The sequence below is a fragment of the Sitophilus oryzae genome, unplaced genomic scaffold, assembly GCF_002938485.1.
Source record: "Sitophilus oryzae breed Bouriz unplaced genomic scaffold, Soryzae_2.0 scaffold_845_pilon_pilon, whole genome shotgun sequence".
Lineage (NCBI taxonomy): Eukaryota > Metazoa > Arthropoda > Insecta > Coleoptera > Curculionidae > Sitophilus > Sitophilus oryzae.
The window spans coordinates 1,345,548-1,373,087 of NW_022147467.1; the positions used below are offsets into that span (position 1 = coordinate 1,345,548).

Here is a 27,540-nt window from a genome sequence, read left to right on the forward strand (position 1 = left end):
TAGATGAAAAAACGAGATATCTTTTAACCGGACGTGCACAAAATTTTACAAATTTTACCTAAACAATATAAATTGCCATATGATGTAGATGTTACCTGTGGCGCTGTATAATATCACCAATAATGGGTAAATAGATAAACATATAAATTCAATACACGAACAGATAATTAAAATTAAATATTTTATTTGTTTCCTTTTGCCAATAGGTAATTGAATGCGAAATTGAATTGTTTTAGTGAATTACGTATATTAACGATTTAACGCAATTAGATGTACAAATTTACACAATTTAGAATAGAACTATGTTTAACATAAGTACTTTGTACTTTATCATCAAACCCTTATCTGTGTTTCAACATTGACAGCTAGGAATGATGAATCATCATAATTTGCGAGTAGTAATATTAAAAATATTTGTTGTGGTTTTGTTCAATGCTAGGCATTTCTTTACTGACCAACAGGCTGTGTAGCTCTATGTTGATGGTAGATCTCGATAAAAGAAACATATTTTCTCTTTACCGTTTTTCAATTAAGTCCAAAATAATCGAGTTATTTTACTTTGAAAAATAAAAAAAATATATTTTTTGCTCATATTTTGAGAACCACTGTTTTTTTTCTGGGCTTCCTTTTTTGTAAATTTAATTCCTATCTATGTTGCCATAATATTAAGATATTATGTTTTTAACTAAAAATAAAAAAATCATTTTTTTTATATACCCAATTTTCAAAAATCTTTTTTTGCGAAAAAACCTCATAGAGGTGTCTCTGGGGTGGGAATATACCACCCTTAAAAATATTTGCACTCACCCTCGTATATAATAAATAAGCAACCTGTATTACTGGCAATTTAGTAGGCATTCAATCAAGGCATACATGCTTATCATGACTGATTTTATAGTTCATATCTTAGTGAATGACCATTATTCACAGTATGTATAACAAACTTTATTACATTTTACAAAGTATTTTTATAATGGAGAAATTATTAAACAGTTGTAAAAAATATATATATCAAAGTATAAATAAAAGAAAAAATATTATTTATAAATCGTAGTTAGGTTCTTCGCCTTTAGCCTTGGCCTGAGCGATGGCCCAGTGGTTTTCAGTAGGTAGCACAGTTTCTTTCACTACTGGAACTTCCAACATCGCTTTTTTCCATTCCTTTAAATCAAATACGTCGGCGTCTTTGACGGGCAGTTTTTCGCCTAATGTCAAAGAAATAAGGCGGGTTCTTTCCACCCATGGCCATAACATGTAATCGACCTAAAATGGAATAGTAAAAATTATGACTCTTTGGTATTTTTATAATTTTAGTTAATGTTCAAATAATTAAAAAATATAAGTGCAAAAGAATAAATAATTATACAAAATATTTGGGAAATATCAACATTATTAAATTTTATGCGGGCCATCTGGCTGCCGGTAGACGTTGCGTTCACTACTGCGCATCACATCTGTACAGGTTCTTACAGGTGTCTGTACTGTTATTTTATTTAATTTAAATAGATAATTTTGCTTTCTATCGTGTTGTTTTACCAAACTAAACTGAAAATGAACTCGTGCAGCTTTTAGATAACAAGGGGGCTGTCAATCAGAGATATTGATATTTTAGATGCACTTGTGCAATAAAATCACACACAGAAACTGACGTGGAATAGCCAATAACAAAAATTTGACGTCGGATAAATTATCCAATTGTTTTGATTACCTAATTTAATCCGGCCGCCTGTGATAAAATATGAAACAATGCATTTTTTCACTTTATTTATGAAAATAAGTATAGAGTATGGTATATTTTTAGAAAGCTCATAAGAAGGCCAGTAGAATAATGAAATATACAGGGTATCCCCTTTAAAAACATAAGTTTAGGTCATATTTCAATAAAGACAGCTCCCAGCGAAACAACAGTTACGCCACTCAATTCTACATGTAAATCTCTATGTGGCTTAGTTTTCATCTTTTCGATAAGTTATAAGATAACCGAGATACGAAGGGTGTCGAAAAATTGCATCAATCTCAATTTCGCCCTGTATTTAAGAAACTGAGAAGGCTAGGACATATCTATGTGTACCATATTTAGTTTCATAAAAATGCGACAAAGTATAATGTAATAATTTATCATAAACGAGAAATTCCATAAAACACACGAAATTGGGACAGCAGTGAAAAATGTGTGAAATGGATGCGCAATAGTGAACGCGACGTCTACCGGCTGCTACATGGCCCGCACGTTGTTCAAGAGAGCATAGCAAAAGATATTATATTAAAGAACCAGCTTTCTTAAAATTCTCTCTCGAAAACGTTGCTAGCTCTTAGACTAATAGGTGACAAACAATAGGTGGAGTGACAGTTGATGAAATGATGAGACAAGCAAGCAGAAATCCAATATTTAAAGTACAATATTACAAAAAATGTGTGTGTTGAATTATTTTAGTATTGTAATTGGTAATGTTCTATTTTATTTTTACCACGCTAGATGTTTTCATACAATATGAAATTGATAATATACTCAAAGTGCTTGAAATAGTTTGTTTCAAGAAGAGTAAAAGTGAATTAGCTATTAAATCTTGGAAAGAGTATTGGCTGTTAGGACGCTTTTTGATGTCTGAAGATGGCTATAATCTTAGATATTTTGGAGATGTACAGGGTGGGTCAAATTGGACGCTTTTAAAGGGAAACACCCTTTTCTATAGGAGATAGACGACAACTAATATCGGTGTCTGGAGCTCAATTTTTATCAAAAACGTGATGGTGAAAACCGCACATCGATATCTGTTACCGTTTTTCAAAACTGTGCATTTTTAACAAATCGCTGTAACTTTTTTGCTATGGACAATTTTGTATTTTTATGCAAACATTTCCAAAGCACTTTTTTACGTAGAATTTAATGGTTTAAGTATATTTTTTTAAATTTAATAATTTAAGAATTATCAACAAAAATTTTGATTTTTTATATGGGAGACACCCTGTATATTTTTAATTCATTAAAAACAATTTAAAATTACCTTTCCAAAATATAGCATACTTGATATTTTGCTTGATTCCTCTTCGAGATAGAGGTTTTAAAAATTCGCCCACTTTGTATAAGTAGGCTTTGAACTGCGCCGACTGTAATGCAAAAAAATCTTCCTTGTAGTAGCAGTTAAAACGAAAATAATATTTTCAATGAGAGATGCAGAATTTTATAACAATATAAATTATATTTAACAACATCAACACCTTTAAACTATATCTAATAACAATAACAATTAATAGCAAACCAAGACATGAGATTTTGCTACAGTTGTTCGACATGTCGACCGTCTTTTGTTATGGACAGACGAGACCGTTTTGGAACATTTCTCGCGGAATTCATTAACTCAGTGGGGATGGAAGTTACCCTCGCATAACCGCTAAGTACTTCTAATTCTTGTCTAGATTATACGGGCAATTTTAAAATAAAAACCTTTATTCTTCCGCAGAGGTAAAAATCTATACGCACTAAGCTCGGCGGCCTCGATGACCAACTGCTGGGATCTTGATTAGCTATTCAATTCTCGAAATTGGCTGCAAAAATTTGCTGATAACTTCAGCGTTTTGAGGCGATGCCTCGTCTTGCTGGAAAAATATGTTTTCGAGTTCCATTAGGGGCAATCAATAATTCTTTTATTTTTTTGTTCTTTGACATTGTAAACATTTATAAATGTTTATTTTAAACAATAAGACTGACAATATTATTTGTATAATGTTTTGTATTATCTTTTGTTTGTTTTTTTTTGTGTACCTTGTTTGTCTACTTTGTTTGTTTAGTTTACCTTTGTCTACAAATTGAAAAATTTTTTGTTTTGGTTGTGTCCAAGCCTACTAGTTAAAAGTGGCGAACTTTAAAAAATTCTGTATTTCTGAGAGGAGTATAACAAAATATCAAGTGTGCTATATTTTTGGAAAGGTAATTTTAAGTTTTTTTTCATTTAACTAAAAATATACAGGATGTCCCAAATAAAAAATCAATTTTTCTGTTGATAACTCTTAAATTATTAATTTTAAAAAAATTATACTTGAACTATTAAATTCTACGTAAAAAAATGCTTTGGAAATGTTTTCATAAAAATATAAAATTTTCTATAGCAAAAAAGTTACAACGATTTGTTAAAAATGCACATTTTTGAAAAACACGTCGTAATTCCGAAATGGTAACAGATATTGATGTGCAGTTTCCACCATCATGTTTTTGATAAAAATTGAGCTCCAGACACCGATATTAGTTTTCATCTGTCTCCTATAGAAAAGGGTGTTTCCCTTTAAAAGCGTCCAATTTGACCCACTCTGTACCATAAAGCTGTCCAGAAAGATCCATATAAAAATCATTAGTGTTAGGAGATTGAAAAGATTATTAAGTGGAAATTAAAAAATGTTCTGTTACGTATGAAATTAAACTTTAGTCAAATCAAAATAGTAAGTTTGAAGTATTAACTTCCTAATTCTTCTATCAGCTCTATCATAAAACCCTAAGTTAAAGAAACTAATGATTTAATATTGGAAATTAGATAAGCGAGGGAAATTAGGTAAAAAGGAGATAAAAAATGTTACTTTTTTTGTATTTATATATGTTTGATTCGGTTCATAAAATGTACCTTTTACCTGGGAAAACAAAAATAAAATTCAGAGTTTTTGTAAACACTCATTAGAAAGGTAATGACATATGTTTGCAGTTGCAGCAAAAACAATTGCGCCGTTTGTTTTATTTCGCCATTATATAGTTTTTCAACTCCATTAATGTAGATATTTATTAGCTTTCCGTATTTACTGAAACAAGAGTAAATTTATCATTTGCCCTGCAGTAGAATATTTCAAAAATTTGTTTATGTCTGCTTTGGGGCAGTATTTTTTCGTAATTTTTAAATTTATCGAGCTTTAGTGAATTTACACAGATATATGTATTTAATTAAAAAGGAATATATTTGTTTTATTATTATGCCTTATCACTACAAACCTCTATTTTTAGCTTTCATTAAGATAATCTTCTAATGACCAGCTATTTTTCCTGGTATGTTATATACATTTATCGTCTCATTTAGTTTCTTTAAACAATTCTATTTTTATTTAAAACAATTTACAAATAACGCGTGCCAAAAATATGTATAGTACATCAATTAACGTTTTAGTTTAGATCTATCTAAATTGGTGAAAATATACGGGCAATGCACATCAGTTATCGTTATAAAACTGAATTTAAATATATATTAAGTTATTTGCGATGTTTTAATGAATTTAAATGTAGATAATTATTTTTATTAATGTTATACTTACAGTAAATAAGATTAAAAAAGCGCGAACTATATGCAAAAGAGATAGTTTTGACTGTAGTATTCATCCATAGCCACTATAGAATTGCTATCAAATATCGTTTATATCTTTAAACACTAAACAAAATTGCGACAAACTTTATATTTTTGAAATAAGAAATTAATCGTCGATTATTCAACTCAAGGATCAGATATAGATGGAGGAACCACTGATCTAAGAAGATCGACATGTGACATATCGTCACCTTGGAGTTATACTGTTGTATGTACATAAATGCTTGTTTTGAGTTATAACGAAAACAAAATTTTAATTTATATTACTCGACTACTACTTCAGTAAATAGAAATATTATTGCTGATAATAAAAATTTAGGGCCTATTATCTAAATTCCCGTATCTGAGCATTAAGAAAAAGGATAGGACACCTTTTTTTTTGGGAACTCAAAAAAAACATACAATTTTGTTATCTCACAAAACTTATTTATTTTGAAATATAGGTTACATACAACTTTGTATCAAAAATATATTTTGGTAGTTTACAGCAAAATATTAAATGATTAACATAAATACATCTATATTAACTAAAACATGTAAAGAAAATACTAATGAAAGGTAAGAAAAAGTGAATTCTTTAAAAAAAACTTGAATTTAACTTTTATTATTTTGGCAATATTGCTTCGAAGTACATTTTGTCCACCTCTGGCATCCATGGGTACATGCTTTTGATAGCCTTGATTTTTTCTGTAGAGATACTTTTCTTTTCTCTTACAACCATTTGGACTTTTAATTTCTACAACCGATCTGGTTTTTTGCAGTGGCCTGATTGATACTTTTTTCCAATTTAGTGATTGATGAGAATCTTTATACTCTACCTCTATAAAACTACTTGTAAACTTTAGAGCTTTTACTTTTGAAAAAGGAATAAGTTTATAATTAAAAATAGATGTACATGCCTTGTAATCTTTAAAGTCTTCACTGCGCATTTGAATAATTTTGTAAGGCCTAACAGAATTAACTTTTAGAAGAATTCTTAAGAGTGATAACGGTGAAAAATACTCAACTTTGTCCAAAATCCTTTCAATGCAGCTATGCACAGCATCAATTTCCTGTACACATGAATGTCCCGGAGTTGAAAATTTCATAGTAATACTCTGGATTGAAGGGTTTATTTTTTAAAAAATATGCAATAGCATAAGACATGAGAGAGTTCCGATTTTGCGGTACGCAACTATCACTCCAGAGTATTAAATTCTTTAAGTGTCTATTGTCCGCAAAAACAACCTCTAAAATTTTAATTAAGGCGCTAGCTAAGTCATTGCCAGCTCTACCCATTAACAGTTCATGCCACTCAGCACAGTAGACTTGTTTGGTACTCGACAATATTGCAGTTAAATTATACAGATTAAGCTTGCTTTTGTAATAGTAGTTGCTAATTTCTGCTTTGGGACAAGGGAGAACATTCTGCAGATCAAAAACCAAAAATGCCTCTCCGCTTTGTCTATCTTTTCTTTTCTCATTTCTCGTTGCCTCCTTTTCTTTTATGTGCTTCTCATATTCTTGATTTTTCTCTGCCGTTAGGGTATTTTCGTTTTTCTTTAACTTTACCTCCTCACAGACGTCACACCTATCTTTTTTTGGAACGTGGAAGTATAAATTGTACTCTGTACAGAATATTCTTCGGTAAAAGGACTCTTTCACAGGCTTCTTATGAGCATCGCTACAAAATTTAACGTAAAGCATGTACATTTTCTTCACACTGAGAGTAGGATCAAGGTACTCCCTTTGCGTGTTAGCCCTACAATAGTGGGATTCAATCTTCGGAAACGAGTCTATGTGCTCCTTAACAAAATTGATGTCTTCATCAGGGACTTTGTGTTTAAGATGTTTGCCAACTTTCGGTATGTCGGGAATATTTGAAATATCGTTCTTGGAATGAGCCGTATACACTGGAGTCTGACTAATAGCTAGAGTTCCCAGATAAAAAATCTTGCATACTTGAATTAGACTGTTTCCAATTTGAAAATAATATGAAAAAGATTGCTTCCTTCTACTGTTAGTATCAGTCTTAGACTTTCTGTGTCTCTCAATGTTAAATCTTTCATCGTCTTTATTCGCTTTTCAGGTACTAATTTTTTTCTAACTGAAATGTATTCCTTACCAGCATCATGGGCAGTTTTCCTAATGTTGCATTTCCAAGTATATGGATTTCTCACCCGCTTTCGTTTCAGTGGTTTTCTGAGGGTTCTTTGGGCGGGTTCAACTTCCTTATCAGCACAAACATGTCCATCCGTATTGCTGTTAGGGCGGTCATCTGTGAAATCATCAACAGATTCGGAATCAGGGGAGTCATAGGAATCTGGTACGTATTCTTTATCGACGTCGGAATCATATCCATCGCATTTATGGAAAATTTCTGGATAATTGTTTAAGACACTCCCTGCAGCACTCTTATTTTGTTTAAGTCGTTTCCTAAATCGTGACAAAATGCCTACTTTAAAAAAACAAACGCTCCATTTTAATAATGAGATTACATACCTTACATTGGCGAGTGGTTCATTCTCAGAATCGGTATCGCTCAAATGGCTTGTCTCCATAATTCTCAAGACAAATCTAAAAAGTTGTTAAACAAATGATTAAATAGTTAATGTATGCTTCAAAAATTATTTTAACTAACCTCACTTTTTTATTTTCAATTATTTAATCTTCTTATTTTGCTCAAGCTGAAATAACTATTTGAAAGACTTTTCACACATCACATACAGTGCACAATGTATATTGTTTGTATGTTTATTCCAGGGTTTATTCACTTATATTTCACTTATTCTCACAAGCGAGACGGCAAACGGAAAGTCCGGCTTTAGTATAACCAAAGAGTATAACAAAATTGTATGTAGTATTTTCTGCAGTTTTAAGCCTACATCGCTGTTACAAAGTTGTATGTGTCACATACCACTTTGTTGTTTCCGCAATTCTCGATACAATTATGTATTTCTGGTCGCCTACATTTAGTGATTTGAGATAGCACCTTGAAAGTCTCTGGGATCATACTCCGGTGTAAATACAACAGTGTAACATTGAAAACTCAAAATCGGAAAAAATGTTACATACAACAGTGTAACTCTAAGGTGACGATATGGTGAAATTCAAGCATCATTTGGGCATTTCAAAGATCTCTATTCCAAAAATTTTCCATGATAACAAATAATTATATGTAAAAAATAGTTTCTCGTTGGATACCGCATCCGTTGACGGAAGAACAGAAAGCAATTAGAGTCAATGGGTGTCAAAAAAACTCTACCCCGCTTTAACGCAGGATACTGAAAAACTATGTCATTGTCAGTGGTGTTGAATCCTGGATTTACTCATATGAACTCGAAACTAAATGCCAATCGGCTGTCTTAGTGTTCCGAGATGAACCGAAACCGACGAAATTTATCTGTTCTCGGAATGTTTCCAAAAATATGGTGGCGACATTTGTCTTAAAGGCGGGTCATGTAGCAACAATTCCTTTGCAAGATCAAAGAACTGTTACTGCTAATCATCAGTAACGGAAGCTATTGCTAAGTTGCGAAAAATCAGCCCTCAACGACGAATTATCCTCCTCCAAGACAATGCAAGTTCCCACACAGCTCCAAAAACAATTGAGTTTTTGAAGCAAGAAAACATCAAATTGCTGGACCATTCTCCATACAGTCCCGACCTAATTCCTATTGACTTTTTTACTTTTTCGTCAACACTATGCATGTTGGCACTTAGTCTGGTCTTTTCTACAGTCGAATATTGTGCATCAGTTTGGCTAAACAGTCCTTATGTTAGTAAAGTAGATACCGCTCTCTCTCAACCAAACAATGAGAATTATTACAGGTTCTATCAAATCTACCCCCATCGAATGGCTGTCAGTATTGTCTCATATAGAACCACCGAAAATCCGTAGACAGCGAATATTAGTCCGAGAATTTAAAAAGATCTTATTACTGATGACTGGTTAATAAAAAATTTATTACGGACAACTTTTACACCAAATGGGGAATACGCATGAGTCCAGAATGTGATTGCGGTGCTACTTCTCAAACAATGTAGCACATAATCTACGAGTGTCCGGTGACAGCCTTTTCTGGCACAGCTAATGATTTCTTACACGCAACCCCTCAGGCAATCCGATGGATTAACCAGCTAAATATGGAGCTGTGAGAAATGACCTATACAGGGTGGCGCCTCTCATACGCCGCGGAAGCTCCAAGGAGAACGGCAGTTTATATCGAAATGAAATTTTGGCAGCATATGTAGGTTAACTGAAAGCATTTTATAAAAATATATAGAATTATACAGGGCGTCCTCAAAAAAAGTTACACAGCAAAGTTGTGTTTTTTCTAATGGAACACCCTATATATTAATTGATTTTCTGATTCTAGGAAAAAAATAAAGGTGAGTTTTATTAAAGGAGCATATACCTAAAATCTAAGGATTTTGACATATATCACATTTTGTGAAAATGAAGAGTAAATTTCAAATTTCGATAACAGCTACCTAAATTTTGGTGGACCTTGTATAGCCTGATATTTAATTACATTAACCGTTGTATGTTAAAACAAATTCAAATTTGACCCGAAAAGTTATACAGGGTGAGACAAAATTAATATGGAACATTAGTCACTGTTGTAAGCAAGTTACTCCTTTATTTTAAATGGAACACCCAGTATATTTTTCCGGTGTTCGATGGGGAATTTATATATCTTCAAAATATTATTAAGGTTGCCTACCCCTCAGCCAAAGATTTTCCCAGATATTTTAATTTTTGTGATTTTGCGTCAGTAAATCTTTATTATTTGAAAAAATCTAGGCGGCTGTGTGATATACCTTTTGTTAATTTAACAAAAAATAAAGATTGTAGAGTAAAATAATCAAGGGTAATAAAAAGATACACGTTTAAAACATATTTTAAATATTACAGAATTAAAACTAGATATAAACCTATAATTAAGCGACAAAAATTAGCTAGATTAAATCAAATGCTCATAATGCTTCCTATCCTGTTAACTGCATAAAATGATTGTCTTTTCAAAGGGATATTTTCCTTTTAAAAGACATATGTGGAGTTCTACCTCGAAAAGCAGCTACAATAATTTCTCTCATGTTGTCGACACTAGTGTTGGTCGAGTTTTGTAAACACTGTCTTTAACACATCAATATTAACTAAATAAAACAGACTAGATAAAATCAGGAGCATTTAAGTAATATATTAATAATTGGTGAATACACATTGCATTCACCAACTTATAGAATCATATCAATTCTGTCTGATGTAGGATAAGTTTGCATTTTCGGCAAATTTCTGACAAATTTTTTTGTTTTAACTGATACAAAATGATAACTAGTTGTTAAAGTTGGACTAACTAGACAGCTATGTTGAAGTAACGTCAGACATATCACAGCCAACTAGATTTTATCAAATAATAAAGATCTACTCAGATCGAATCATGTAAATGAAAATATCTAGGAAAATATTTGTTTGAGGGGCACGCAACCTTAATAGTATTTTGTAGAGACATGAATTCTCCATTGAATATCGGAATCATATACTGGGTGTTCCATTTAAAATAAGAGAGTAACATGCTTTTAAAGGTGACCAATGTTCAATATTAATTTTGTCTCACCCTGTATAACTTTTTGCTTTAAATCAAATTTTAATTTGATTTAAAGTACAATAGTTAATTTAACTACATATTAGACTATACCTGGTAAATTCCAATTTAGGTAGCTTTTATTGTAATTTAAAAAATTGTTCTTTATTTCTAGAAAATGTTAAATATGTCAAAAACCTTACATTTTAGTCATATACTTCTCTTATAAAACTCACTTTTATTTTTCTCCCAGAATGCGAAAATCAATTAATATATAGGGTGTTCCATTACAAAAAACAACTTTGATATTTAACTTTTTTTGGGGACACCCTGTAGAACCATCTATATTTTTAAAAAGTGCTCTGAATTAACCTACATATGCTCACAAAATTTTATTTCAATACAAACTGTCGTTCTCTTTGGAGCTTCCGCGGCGTATGAGAGGCGCCTCCCTGTACAGGGACATCATTTTAAGTGTCTCACTCGATTTATAATTTTCCTGTTTGGTATTTAAAGATAGTAGAAAAATTTTCTAGAGTAATTTTTCGCGAGGATGCCGATTCTCTACACCAAAATTTTTTAAAACGTCAATTTTGACAGATACGACGCCATCTTGATTTTTTTTAAATGGAAACCCCCACATATTTTAGCATGGTCCGGTAGACATATTTTAGCTAATTTCAAAAATATATAGTTTAGTATACTTTGCACTTACCGTTTTCGATATACAGTGTATTTAAAAATGAATTGTTCCAGAATCATTTTAAGTAGCGATGGGAACTATCGAATGAATTAGACTATCGAATGGTTACTGAATGAATGATTTCAACTATCGAATGGTTTCATTCGAATAAAAGCTTTCATTCATTTGTATACTAAAGCATATTTATGTGACAACCTCGCCGTGCGACTAAATGGTTATCGTTAAGCCACGACTATCGAATGTTTTTGATAAACGAAATTTAGTATTGGTTTGATTTTTGTCTGCGTCAGTGCATTATTAGTTCTTGCAAATTTTTATAACTTGCCTTCTAAATACTGTGCTATTTTTGCGTTTATTAAAATATTTAAAATACTAAAGTAGTAGTGTTTTTTTTAAATTGACGATTGTGTACGTGTGCAGGTGATCAAAATTTTTCCGAAAATTTGTGTGCTTTTCGGATCTTTCAATTATTTAATTTTATACGGTATATGGTCTATTTTTTTAATGGGAAATTTTGAGAAGTAACAATTTTTAAGAGTGATGAGGTGAACTTACAATTAATTTTAAAAATACATATGTATTTGTATTTTGATGTTTTAGTAATATGAATTAGTCGAACTTAATAATCATATTTAAGTAATGTGGTAAAGTGGTTAAGTAAATGGTTATCGAACTCAAATTTTGGGATGAGAAAATTAAATTGATGGATTAAAGTTTTACACGTGCCAATTTAAAAAAAGTTAACGATATTTGTATTTTGTTTATGCTAATTCTCTTACATGTAGTTTTTGGCGGAGAAATATTTCATTTATATTTTAAAAGTAAATGCCAGTAAAAGCAAATATTATTTTTAAATACTAATACAAAGTAATAAAAAGTAATACACATATATAATTTTGATTTCTAATTTTTTATTTATATTTTTCTTCTATTACACTGCATGCTTAGAAAATTAATAAATGTTTATATTTCATGATTTTAAAATTTGTTGTTAATATAACGAATTAGTTCTGTAATTATTATTATTTAATAAACCAACGTTGCCAAAAAATTTAGAGACTATATTATTTTTAAATAGGATCTAATATAAATAATGTTGACTTCTAATTTGTTGTTTATATTTTGCTACTACTTAAAAAAATGTTTATATTAAATGATTTTAAATTTTAGTGTTAATAGGTATAACAAATTATTACTGTTATTATTATTTATTAAACCAGTTTTGCTTAAAAACATTAAAAATCATTTTCCTATATCCAAAATAAAAAGTATTATTGCAGTGTAACAACAGAATATTAGTAAAAAAACATGCAAAATATATAGTTATACTATCCCTAACTAACTATAATACCAAAGAATAATATTCTTTGCTAATACCAACTAATACGAATATACGGCAACAGCGCCGTTCATAATGTATTTTCTGTGTGAATACTAGCACCTCAATAAAAAAAATAATGTGTCCTTATCTTTATCTGACTCAAAATCAAAGATGCCGGCTTTTTTCCACAGCTTTTTTCATACCATTGCCACCGACCGCCGACCGCTGTTGGGTTTCTAGGAAAAAAACCTACGTCGCCGGGCGACAACTAAAATCCAGTTTATATTTTATAATCGATCCTGACGAATAAATGAATTTTACAAATGAATGAATTTTATAAATGAATGGTTTTTGCTGCCGAATTAATATATTTCAAGGCAGATGACGCATCTATTCGATATTTTTATTCGAATAGTTTTCGACGAATGTTTTCTTACTAGCTATCGAATTATTCGAATGAATTGCAACTATCGAATGTTTCGATAGTATTCATTCGATAGTTCCCACTACTAATTTTAAGTGTCTCACCCAATTTAAAATTTTCCTCTTTTCTATTTTAAGATAGTAAGAAGATATTTTAATGTAATTTTTCGCGAGGATGCCGATTTTCTACATTAAAATTTTTTACAACGTCAATTTTGAAAGATACGACGCCATCTTGATTTTTTTTAAATGGAAACCCCCACATATTTTAGCATGGTCCGGTAGACATATTTTAGCTAATTTCAAAAATATATAGTTTAGTATATTTTGCACTTACCGTTTTCGATATACAGTGGATTTAAAAATGAATTGTTCCAGAATCATTTTAAGTGTCTCACTCAATTTAAAATTTTCCTCTTTTCTATTTTACGATAGTAAAAAGATATTTTAATGTAATTTTTCGCGAGGATACCGATTTTCTACATTAAAATTTTTTACAACGTCAATTTTGACAGATACGACGCCATCTTGATTTTTTTTAAATGGAAACCCCCACATATTTTAGCATGGTCCGGTAGACATATTTTAGCTAATTTCAAAAATATATAGTTTAGTATACCTTGCTCTTACCGTTTTCGATATACAGTGGATTTAAAAATGAATTGTTCCAGAATCATTTTAAGTAGCGATGGGAACTATCGAATGAATTAGACTATCGAATGGTTACTGAATGAATGATTTCAACTATCGAATGGTTTCATTCGAATAAAAGCTTTCATTCATTTGTATACTAAAGCATATTTATGTGACAACCTCGCCGTGCGACTAAATGGTTATCGTTAAGCCACGACTATCGAATGCTTTTGATAAATGAAATTTAGTATTCGTTTGATTTTTGTCTGCGTCAGTGCATTATCAGTTCTTCCAAATTTTTATAACTTGCCTTCTAAATACTGTGCTATTTTTGCGTTTATTAAAATATTTAAAATACTAAAGTAGTAGTGTTTTTTTTTAATTGACGATTGTGTACGTGTGCAGGTGGTCAAAATTTTTCCGAAAATTTGTGTGATTTTCCGATCTTTCAATTATTTAATTTTATACGGTATATGGCCTATTTTTTTAATGGAAAATTTTGAGAAGTAACAATTTTTAAGAGAGATGAGGTGAACTTACAATTAATTTTAAAAATACATATGTATTTGTATTTTAGATGTTTTAGTAATATGAATTAGTCGAACTTAATAATCATATTTAAGTAATGTGGTAAAGTGGTTAAGTAAATGGTTATCGAACTCAAATTTTGGGATGAGAAAATTAAATTGATGGATTAAAGTTTTACACGTGCCAATTTAAAAAAAAAGTTAACGATATTTGTATTTTGTTTATGCTAATTCTCTTACATGTAGTTTTTGGCGGAGAAATATTTCATTTATTTTTTAAAGTAAATGCCAGTAAAAGCAAATATTATTTTTAAATACTAATACAAAGTAATAAAAAGTAATACACATATATAATTTTGATTTCTAATTTTTTATTTATATTTTTCTTCGATTACACTGCATGCTTAGAAAATTAATAAATGTTTATATTTCATGATTTTAAAATTTGTTGTTAATATAACGAATTAGTTCTGTAATTATTATTATTTAATAAACCAACGTTGCCAAAAAATTTAGAGACTATATTATTTTTAAATAGGATCTAATATAAATAATTTTGACTTCTAATTTGTTGTTTATATTTTGCTACTACTTAAAAAAATGTTTATATTAAATGAGTTTAAATTTTGGTGTTAATAGGTATAACAAATTATTACTGTTATTATTATTTATTAAACCAGTTTTGCTTAAAAACATTAAAAATTATTTTCCTATATCCAAAATAAAAAGTATTATTGCAGTGTAACAACAGAATATTAATAAAAAAAACATGCAAAATATATAGTTATACTATCCCTAACTAACTATAATACCAAAGAATAATATTCTTTGCTAATACCCTTAATACCAACTAATACGAATATACGGCAACAACGCCGTTCATAATGTATTTTCTGTGTAAATACTAGCATCTCAATAAAAAAAATAATGTGTCCTTATCTTTATCTGACTCAAAATCAAAGATGCCGGCTTTTTTCCACAGCTTTTTTCATACCATTGCCACCGACCGCCGACCGCTGTCGGGTTTCTAGGAAAAAAACCTACGTCGCTGGGCGACAACTAAAATCCAGTTTATATTTTATAATCGATCCTGACGAATAAATGAATTTTACAAATGAATGAATTTTATAAATGAATGGTTTTTGCTGCCGAATTAATATATTTCAAGGCAGATGACGCATCTATTCGATATTTTTATTCGAATAGTTTTCGACGAATGTTTTCTTACTAGCTATCGAATTATTCAAATGAATTGCAACTATCGAATGTTTCGATAGTATTCATTCGATAGTTCCCACTACCAATTTTAAGTGTCTCACCCAATTTAAAATTTTCCTCTTTTCTATTTTAAGATAGTAAGAAGATATTTTAATGTAATTTTTCGCGAGGATGCCGATTTTCTACATTAAAATTTTTTACAACGTCAATTTTGACAGATACGACGCCATTTTGATTTTTTTTAAACGGAAACCCCCACATATTTTAGCATGGTCCGGTAGACATATTTTAGCTAATTTCAAAAATATATAGTTTAGTATACTTTGCTCTTACCGTTTTCGATATACAGTGGATTTAAAAATGAATTGTTCCAGAATCATTTTAAGTGTCTCACCCAATTTAAAATTTTCCTCTTCTATTTTAAGATAGTAAAAAGATATTTTAATGTAATTTTTCGCGAGGATGCCAATTTTCTACATTAAAATTTTTTACAACGTCAATTTTAACAGATACGACGCCATCTTGATTTTTTAAATGGAAACCCCCACATATTTTAGCATGGTCCGGTAGACATATTTTAGCTAATTTCAAAATATATAGTTTAGTATACCTTGCTCTTACCGTTTTCGATATACAGTGGATTTAAAATGAATTGTTCAGAATCATTTTAAGTGTCTCACCCAATTTAAAATTTTCCTCTTTTCTATTTTAAGATAGTAAAAAGATATTTTAATGTAATTTTTCGCGAGGATGCCGATTTTCTACATTAAAATTTTTGAAAACGTCAATTTTGACAGATACGACGCCATCTTGATTTTTTTTAAATGGAAACCCCACATATTTTAGCATGGTCCGGTAGACATATTTTAGCTAATTTCAAAAATATATAGTTTAGTATACTTTGCACTTACCGTTTTCGATATACAGTGTATTTAAAAATGAATTGTTCCAGAATCATTTTAAGTGTCTCACCCAATTTAAAATTTTCCTCTTTTCCATTTTAAGATAGTAAAAAGATATTTTAATGTAATTTTTCACGAGGATGCCGATTTTCTACATTAAAATTTTTTACAACGTCAAGTTTGACAGATACGACGCCATCTTGATTTTTTTTAAACGGAAACCCCCACATATTTTAGCATGGTCCGGTAGACATATTTTAGCTAATTTCAAAAATATATAGTTTAGTATACATTGCTCTTACCGTTTTCGATATACAGTGGATTGAAAAATGAATTGTTCCAAAATCATTTTAAGTGTGTCACCCAATTTAAAATTTTCCTCTTTTCTATTTTAGGATAGTAAAAAGATATTTTAATGTAATCTTTCGCGAGGACGCCGATCTTCTACATTAAATTTTTTTACAACGTCAATTTTGACAGATACGACGCCATCTTGATTTTTTTTAAATGGAAACCATATCAAATTTTAACACGGCCCGGTAGACAAATTTTAGCTAATTTCAAAAATATATAGTTTAGTATACTTTGCATTTACCGTTTTCTATATACACGGGGTTGAAATCAAGAATTCCTCTAATTTTTATGTATTTGAATATGAATGCCATTCACTTACAACTGAGTGGCATTTGTATCCAAATGCATGAAATTTACGTAAATTGAGCTATCTTATGATAAATGACTAGCAGTTTAAATACAGGGTGGTCCGAACTGTAGTCCGGAATCATCGGCAGCATACTCTGCAGATAAAAATAAGTAAAAAAGTTCGTATAAATATATGTCCTACAATACTTAGTTTCGGAGATACAGGGTGTAGAAGTTTCATTTTTATTTCGATTTTTTCCAATTAATTTCTGAAGTAACGTCAATATTTGGCTGAAAATTCGTGTCTGGGTGTTTTTTGACATGAGAAACTTGATTTTGAGGTCAATATGACTCTTATTTGTAGGGGGCGCCACATACATGTGTTTTAACTGTTTTTAAAAGTAATAACTTTTCGCCCATACCTGTATAAAACTACTGAGTAAAAAAATATACATTTTCTTGACTTTTTACGTAAAAATATCTCTCGGTAAAATCGCTACGAGCAACCTTTCTCAAGATATTTCGAATGGAAATAGTCAATACATGTCATTATTGACAAAAAAAATAAACATGTTGAGTAGATAGATATTTGGTTGAAATAATAAATGTGGGAAATTTTTATTTTTTTAAATTAATTATAAATTTTTCTGCGGAAAAATGATGATAAAACAGTTTCTGTTGAACTTTTGGCAAAAAACATTTCAAATTTATGATTTCAGACTAGTAACTATTTAGTACACATGTTTAATATATGTCAATGATGACAGGTATTGATAATTTCGATTCCCAATATCTCGAGAACCATTACTTGTAACAATTTTTACCAACAGACCTTTTTACGTAAAAAAATCGTTATAAATGAATATTTTTTCACTCAGTAGTTTTATAGTACGTATACTCAGTAGTACGGACGAAAAGTTATTACTCTTCAAAACAGTTAAAACACGTGTATGTGGCGCCCCCTAGAAATTGGATTTATATTGACATCAAAATCAAATTTCTCATATCAAAAATCTCCCAGACACCAATTTTCATCAAAGTATTAACGTTACTTCATAAATTATTTGGAAAATATCGAAATAAAAATGATACTTCTACTCCCTGTATCTCCGAAACTAAGCATGTTAGGACATTTATACGAACTTTTTTACTTATTTTTATCTGCAAAATATGCTGCCAAAGTTTCCGGAATCACCCCGTATGTAAAGGTCATATTGAAGAAGAATCAAAGTATAAATAAATAAAAAAATTTAAGCGTCGTAATTGTCAAATTTGACATTTTCAAGAATTTTAAAATTCGAAAATTGTAAACTGGATGAGTCACTTAAAATAATTCTAAAGATTTCATTTTTAAATGCACTGTATATCGAAAACGGTAAGTGCAAAGTATACTAAACTATATATTTTTGAAATTAGCTAAAATATGTCTACCGGACCATTCTAAAATATGATGGGGTTTCCATTTAAAAAAAATCAAGATGGCGTCGTATCTGTCAAAATTGACGTTGTAAAAAATTTTAATGTAGAAATTCGGCATCCTCGCGAAAATTTACATTGAAATATCTTTTTACTATCTTAAAATAGAAAAGAGGAAAAGTTTAAATTGGGTGAGACACTTAAAATGATTCTGGAACAATTCATTTTTAAATGCACTGTATATCGAAAACGGTAAGTGCAAAGTATACTAAACTATACATTTTTGAAATTAGCTAAAATATGTCTACCGGACCATGCTAAAATATGTGGGGGTTTCCATTTAAAAAAAATCAAGATGGCGTCGTATCTGTCAAAATTGACGTTGTAAAAAATTTTAATGTAGAAATTCGGCATCCTCGCGAAAAATTTACATTGAAATATCTTTTACTATCTTAAAATAGAAAAGAGGAAAAGTTTAAATTGGGTGAGACACTTAAAATGATTCTGGAACAATTCATTTTAAATGCACTGTATATCGAAAACGGTAAGTGCAAAGTATACTAAACTATATATTTTTGAAATTAGCTAAAATATGTCTACCGGACCATGCTAAAATATGTGGGGGTTTCCATTTAAAAAAATCAAGATGGCGTCGTATCTGTCAAAATTGACGTTGTAAAAAATTTTAATGTAGAAAATCGGCATCCTCGCGAAAAATTACATTAAAATATCTTTTTACTTTTTACTATCTTAAAATCGAAAAGAGGAAAATTTTAAATTGTGTGAGACACTTAAAATGATTCTGGAACAATTCATTTTTAAATCCACTGTATATCGAAAACGGTAAGTGCAAAGTATGCTAAACTATATATTTTTGAAATTAGCTAATATATGTCTACCGGACCATTCTAAAATATGATGGGGTTTCCATTTAAAAAAAATCAAGATGGCGTCGTATCTGTCAAAATTGACGTTGTAAAAAATTTTAATGTAGAAATTCGGCATCCTCGCGAAAATTTACATTGAAATATCTTTTTACTGTCTTAAAATAGAGAAGAGGAAAAGTTTAAATTGGGTGAGACACTTAAAATGATTCTGGAACAATTCATTTTTAAATACACTGTATATCGAAAACGGTAAGTGCAAAGTATACTAAACTATATATTTTTGAAATTAGCTAAAATATGTCTACCGGTCCATGCTAAAATATGTGGGGGTTTGCATTTAAAAAAAAATCAAGATGGCGTCGTATCTGTCAAAATTGACGTTGTAAAAAATTTTAATGTAGAAAATCGGCATCCTCGCTAAAAATTACATTAGGAAATCTTTCTACTATCTTTAAATACCAAACAGGAAAATTATAAATCGAGTGAGACACTTAAAATGATGTCCCTGTACATACCTATTTACTTCTTTATGTTTGTATATGGAGACCACTGTTTTTTTGTCTATCTATTTACATGTTTATACATTTAGTGTTTCATTGATGGTATTGTATTTTGTTTGTGTGTTTGGTAAATGCCATAAGCTAAATAAATAAATAACTTTTTCAAAAATTAAGAATGAACTGCTTTGTCAAAGGTTCCAATCCTCAGAATGTGCAGTCAGCGCCTTCATAAACGCAATCTTGAAGGTACCAACAAGCGAGTGGAATAACTGCTTCCAGAATTGGTTCCAATGGATGCAAAAATGCATTTCTCTTCGTAGAGAATATTTCGAAAATCAATAGAGTTTAAAAGTTATCTACCTCTATATGCAACATATACAGGGTTGTTCACCACATACGACACGGAGTATTGTAGCTAAACGATGAGACTTTTACAAATTGTAAGTTTTGGGTTCGATGAAGGACTATTAGAGGTACAATTTAAAAATAATTTTACAAGATACAGAGTGTCCCAAATAAGTAAAAAATATCAAAGTTGTATTTTTTTAAATGGAACACCCTGTATATTATTACATTTTTAGTTTCTACGATTAAAATAAAGGTAAATTTGGTTTTTGAAATATTTTCAATTTTGTGAAATTGCAGTAAAAATTTTAAGGCTTCATTTCTCCAAGAGTATCAAAGTTTTTAATACTAAATATTTACTGAAGTTTATTTACTGATCAGTTATTGTGTTGCAATAATAAAAATAATACTACCTTATACAGAGTGTCTAAAAATTTATTTTAAATAATTATTAGCTTCAAACGGCAATAACTTGTTTAATTTAAATGGAACACCCTGTATATTTTACTAGAATCAGATGCACAATTTAATTGTCTATCAAATTATATTAAACCATTTTTTACCTATCTCTTTAAGTTTCCGTAGAAAATGCATTTTCTTGTAATTTAGAACTTATTTATCAATATACCCATGGACTATTGACATTTTAGGTCATTTTTAAAGATGTACCAAATTTTTAAAGAGTACAGATACTAATATTGTCGATATAATTCGTTTATTTCATTAAAAAATAAAAAAAAAACTGTTTAAATATTTGTTAAAGAGGACCAATTAATATGATGCCGTATTCAAACTACATTAACTGACTGTTTGCGTTGATTAATAATAATTGCTCCAAATACTAAAAAACTGAATTTTGTATGGGCATTAGATAGTGTGATAAAAAGTAACACCTTAAAAATGATATTTCATTTTTTAATAAATGCTTATTTATAACAACAAAGACTTTAATTTGATAACTTATTATTATATTGATTTCTGACTCAAAAATCCACATTTATTTATAATAATTTATTAACGAACACAATTAAGTATGTCATTAATTAGTATATGGGCGGAAATAATGGTGTTATATTTAATTAATGGTATACTCTTTTATAAAGATATAAATAGTTTTCTTTTTGCATACAAATGGACTAGTAATCGTTTTGCTAAAAAATAGTAATATAATCGTTTTTGCTAAGACTAGTAATATTATCGTTTTGCTAAAAACGATAATATTACTAATTTTGTACATTTGTTGCTTTAAAAACAATCTAAAATGTCAATATTCCATGGATATATTGATAAATGAGGTCTAAAGTATAAGAAAATGCATTTTCTACGAAAACTTGAAGGGATAGGTAAAAAATGGCATAATACAATTTGATAGACAATTTAATTGTGCATCTGATTCTCCTAAAATATACTGGGCATTCCATTTAAATTAAAGAAGTTATTGCCGTTTGAAGCTAATAATTATTTAAAATAAATTTTTAGACACTCTGTATAAGGTAGTATTATTTTTATTATTGCAACACAATAACTGATCAATAAATAAACTTCATTAAATATTTAGTATTAAAAACATTGATACTCTTGGAGAAATGAAGCTTTAAAATTTTTACTGCAATTTCACAAAATTGAAAATATTTCAAAAACGGTAAGGTTTAAGTATAATAAACCTTAATCAAATTTACCTTTATTTTAATCGTAGAAACTAAAAATGTAATAATATACAGGGTGTTCCATTTAAAAAAATACAACTTTGATATTTTTTATTTATTTGGGACACTCTGTATCTTGTAAAAATATTTTTAAATTGTAGCTCTAATAGTCCTTCAACGAACTCCAAACTTACAATTTGTAAAATCTCATCGTTTAGCTACAATACTTTGTGTCGTATGTGGTGAACAACCCTGTATAAGACAACCCTCGTACTATAGGAAGAGCTACTTTTGATGATTAAATACATTTTTAATCTTCACGATTGTTGTTTTGTAAATACTCTTGAACTAAAAAGAGACGGATCTAACTCGTATCTAAAAGCGTGTTTGGAAGGGTATTATAGGTATGAAGAATTAATTGATAAAGTCAATCTGAAATATTACCATTCCTGGACTCTCTCCGCCGTAGAAGGTCGTTCCTCTGGCTAACAGCTCCTCAGTTAATTTTTGGACGGGTGGAAATATTGCTTCAAACCCTTCTTTGGGCGTTCGAAGCTCCTTAGTATAAACAATTTTGCCCATCGCACCTGTAGCAGCGCTGACGAAATTCCTTATCACTTCTTTTTCTTTGGCTTTGGCAACAGGGTCGGAAGGATATAGTGGAACCTGATTTGGATACTTTTCATCTAGGTAGTCGGATATATCTAAGCTTTCGGTGATGATTTTGTCTCCATCGAGTAAGGTTGGAACTTGGCCTGAAATATTACAAAATGTGTTAAATGATTACTATTGTGCATAACATTATTTGTGGGCTTGTACTAAATAGACTTGAGGTGGTTTGCGATTGCCCTTCTTGAGGTGACGTGACAGCTCACTGGTTGCCTATTTGGACGTTTTTTCCTTTTTTAGTAGATGTTTTTATAAATACTTACTATATATACCGGGTGCGTCTCAAAAGTTGCTCGCCCCTATAACTTATTTATTTCTTCAGATAAAAAAAACGATATTTGGTTAGTATATGACATAAATTAGAACTGATTGACGTATTTAATTGTTTTTGGTCACTTCCTGTTTCACCGGAAATGATTACAACTTTTGATTTTTAAATGACACCCTCGGTATTTTTTTACTTTATTCGATAGAAAATGACATTCTGAATAGAATGACATAAAATGCATATGTCAACTTTTGACATTCTCGCTTAATAAAAAATTGTATTTTAAAATTCAATCTAGAGTGCCATGACTATGTTAAAACACTAATTCTTAATCAAGGAGTCTTGGAAAAATAGATTTGATCGTCTAATGCTTTTAGTGTCTTCTCCTGGCCAGTTAGAAAATGATCAAATCGTATTTTTAATCATATCTCAATTTTTTCAAATGGAACGAGAGTGGCTCATTAGCATATTTGGAAAAACATTTTTTTACGAATAATTTGATACCACACACTTGGTATTTCGAGTCAAATTTTCGTTACGAAACGTAAGTTATAATTTCAAATGCACCATATGCGAAAATGTCAAAAGTTGACATATGGTATGTCATTCTATTCAGAGTGTTTTTTTTTTCGAATAAAGTAAAAAAAATGCCGAGGGTGCCATTTAAAAATCAAAAGTTAAGTTATTTCCGGTGAAACAAAAGTAAAGTAAAGATTTCAGTTAACGTCTTCTTTTTGCTGCCAGGGCTAATCTGGACGGGGCCTACTTTGTTTACGCGGAATCCAAACCGCGGTCCTCGGCCATATCATGATCAATGGCCTACCGACTTGGCAAGTGTCTAAATCGAACCGGCGTGAATGAGCAGTGTGTGTCAATAGATTTTACACTTTTGCCTTTTTTGGACAACAGCACGATACAGAGTTTCGAACCGGTCACCCGTCCATCCACTAGTATCGCCTTACGTCGCTTAACTTCGGTGTTCTAATGGGAACCGGTATTGCGACGTAGCTGGGCCGTTGCCTTATTTCCGGTGAAACAGGAATTAACCGAAAACAATTGAATACCGTCAATCAGTCCTAATTTATGTCATATACTATCATACCAAATCTCGTTTTTTTTAACTGAAAAAATAAAAAAAAGGGATGAGCCACTTTTGAGATGCATCCGGTATAGATTTGTTTTTCTTCAATAGTTTGGTTTTGAACATATACAAATTATAATAATAATAATAATAGCTCCCGTATATAGCGTTCAACGCCTTGGGAGTAGCAAGGTACAGCTTGCCATACTAGAGCCGTTCGGTATGCAAGGAAGGTAATGTGGCTAGCACTACGCTTCAACCGCCTATTATTACCTCGGAATTGTGAATCCCAAGTACTCATTTAAGGCTGAGTCGACCTAGGTACCCAAACTATTTTTATTTTAATAAAAATAGTGGGCTGATGCAATGCCGGGTGTGGAATTCGAACCCACTACCTTCAGATTGGTAGACGAGAGTCTGTACCTCTACGCCACCGGGCACTACAAATTATGTTATATGTTATTAATGAAAAACAATACCTTTTGGGTTGATTTTGAGATACCAGTCGGGTTTTCTTATAAGATTAATGTTGACTATGTCGTGCTTCAGATTTTTGGCTTTCAGAACCAACCTAACCCTTTCAGCATAGGGACAGTATTTCGTGGAATATAGCCTCAACTGTCCTTCTACTCTAGGTGGTTCAACTGAACCTGAAATAAAACATTAGCACTTAGTTGTTATATGCATATTGTAAAATATATCATTTTTTCAAGAATATCTTCAGTGAACATTTAAAATTTAAATGGGAAAACGTTTATTTATAATAGGTATACAAAATATTATCTTTTTAAAGTAAACAACGCCGTTAGAAATAAATTTTATTTTACTAAGCAAAGATTTGTTTGTAATAAAATTTCGAAATAAAATTACTATAGTCTATGAAATTCTATTCTATTGTATTTATTTCAAATTAGCATAACTTGTGATCACTTTTGATCGTGAGAATTAATTGACATGAAAGCAGCAAGACAAATAGATGAAATTCTTTTGCCACTGAAACAATTTTTAAGAAAGTATATGTTACGCATATTAGTAGTTCATGAATAAAATTGTTAACGTTATATTATTTTTCTGTTATTTTGTTATATACCTAGCTATTTTTTTATTAATCTGTGTATGCAAACTTGGAAAAAAACTACTATGAATATTTTTGATTTAAATAAAATTAAACAAAATTACCAGCTGCTAGATGTTTTTCGGACATGATTGCTTGAACTGTTTTACTTAACTAAGTTTACTTGACAATAACTGAAAATTAATAATATTATGCCTGCTTTTATATATCACCAGGTAATATTTACTTTAGGCATTATGTGGTTTGGCTTTGAATTAAATATATGTACATGTTTCAAAGGCGAGCAGATAAGAGTTTGATTTTTCTTATATCGTTCAGCACCGACCGAATATAGAATTCGGTGGTAATTTTTACATACATCGGTGGTAAGCTATACCGAATGGTTCGACGTTGGAAACAGGAAATCCCATGCAAATTTTGAACTATCCAAATATTGTCTCCCTTGTTGATTTTCCCTCCAAGTCATAAATAGTCTAACGGTCTGCATAATATGCTGAATACACATGCCAAATTTGAATACTTTTGGACATGCTGATTTTAAGTTATGTATTTAAAAAAACTGCATTTATTTTTAAATTAAAACTGAACAAGTAACAATGTAAAATCACTCAAATGCCAACATTCCTTAAGTTGTCATCCTAGCAGGGGCGGCTCGTAGCACTGGAAGATGGTGAGGCACATTAGAAGAGAATTTTTATTAGTATGTATATAGGGTGACCATTAGTACGAGGAAGTCCAATATCTTCGTAGTTGACAAATATATGAAAAAAAAGTTCTATATAAAAAAGTGCATATCCTAAAAAAATATTTTCTTTAAAATTGCAATCGCATTACCATTTTTTCTGTACAGAATTGGGTTCAGCATAAAATTCAGCATACATCACACTATTGATTTATTTGAAGCACTATATATGCGGGATTTCCATGATAATTCATATTTGAAAAATTTCATTTTTTAAAAAGTGGTAAAACCTGGAGTGAATTTAACTTATTATAGCGAGGTATGTAGGACAAAAGAAGAAATCCGAGAAAAATTTACATTATTTTATACAGGGATTTTTTTATGGCACGGCCAACATTGCAATATTATAATGCTATATCTCAATTTTTTTAAATGCAATACACACTGTATATTATTTTTAGTATTTTAGATACCTACAGACTTAAAAAGCGCACATTTTTGTATTTAAAATATTTCTAAATTTTTAGCAGTTGCCTTAAGCCTTATGTAATATAATTCGCAGTATTCTACCGTATGATCGAATAAAAACGGCGTCAGCGATGGCTATGAAATGAAGATCGCTGTCATTTTATATGTAAAATTATATGGGAAATATCATCGATCGTCATTTTCAAGCCAACTGGACGCCGTTTTTTTTTTCGATCATACGGTACCTATTACATAGGGCTATTGGAACAGTAAATTTTTATCAAAGCGACCTCAGGATATTTTGTCTTATATTTTACTCTGTATGGTAAAATTTTGTTTTTCTACCCGTCCTATAAAAATAAAACAAAATGAAATCTCTGTAACAGGTTGCTTTACTTTTTGACTATACGAGTACACAATTTATCTAGAAATGATTCGAATTCAAAAAAACTTTACCTGGGAAAGTCCTCTGATGATGCATGATCCCTCTAAATCATCATATCAATCAACAAGTCACTGCCCACTTTTTAGGTATTTACTTAATACGTTGTAATCAGTAAGACGAGTAATTAAACATGCAATTCACATTAAAAAACGTATATATTAATCAATTAGAGACAAAACAGTGCAATAACCGGCAGTTAATTCAAATTGTGATTCAAACTAATACAAATTCACAAATAATGCAATTCTGCATTTTCAGCCTGTCGCCTAAAATCTCTCGGGCTGATCGGGAACTAATCGGGAAGTGATACATATTTTTAACGAACGGCTTTTAAGGTTTAAATTTACATTTGAGGCTCGCCTCAATACGGTCTTTTTACGCGCTACTACTCCATACATTTTATCTCTCTTCAACTAAAGGTTTTGCCTATGCTTTTTCTTTTCATTCTATAGATTTAAGATTCCAGTGAACGCTGTCGCTCCTTCAATGCGATATACCACAATACGTTAGACAAGGAAAGGCGAGAGGCAAACCTCTGCACATATACTTCTTAAAGAACAAATGAGATGGATATATATATATATATATATATATATATATATATATATATATATATATATATATATATATATATATATATATATATATATCGTCGAGTTTGTCGCATATGGGAAAGGAAGCGCGTTTAAAGGAATACCATCGACGTAATTTATTGTTTTATTAATTTTTAGAATGACGGATAAAAAATACAATTATTATTGATGCAAATAGGGAAAAAAATAT

General features: G+C 30.3%; 2 protein-coding genes across 10 annotated transcripts in view; one reads left to right on the forward strand and one right to left on the reverse strand.

The window, feature by feature from the left end:
• LOC115889739 (tyrosine-protein kinase Abl) overlaps positions 1-27,540 on the forward strand; it is a 198,277-nt gene that overhangs the window by 117,185 nt on the left and 53,552 nt on the right. The gene's annotated exons all lie outside the window — the stretch shown is intronic.
• LOC115889740 (pyrimidodiazepine synthase-like) lies at positions 930-25,342 on the reverse strand. Its single transcript, XM_030909813.1, has 4 exons — positions 25,267-25,342; positions 24,567-24,737; positions 22,514-22,824; positions 930-1,263 (listed from the first exon to the last, which is right to left on the reverse strand). The coding sequence occupies exons 1-4, from the start codon at positions 25,289-25,291 to the stop codon at positions 1,042-1,044; spliced, it is 729 nt and encodes a 242-aa protein (XP_030765673.1). The 5' UTR covers positions 25,292-25,342; the 3' UTR covers positions 930-1,041.

What these genes read in the sequence shown, in the direction of transcription:
- LOC115889740 (XM_030909813.1), bottom strand. Translation starts at nt 25,291, where the DNA reads ATGTCCGAAAAACATCTAGCAGCTG. An exon ending in TCTCAAAATCAACCCAAAAG is followed by an intron (nt 22,825 to 24,566) that starts GTATTGTTTTTC and finishes GTAATATTTCAG; the next exon opens with GCCAAGTTCCAACCTTACTC. An exon ending in GCGGAGAGAGTCCAGGAATG is followed by an intron (nt 1,264 to 22,513) that starts GTAATATTTCAG and finishes ATTCCATTTTAG; the next exon opens with GTCGATTACATGTTATGGCC.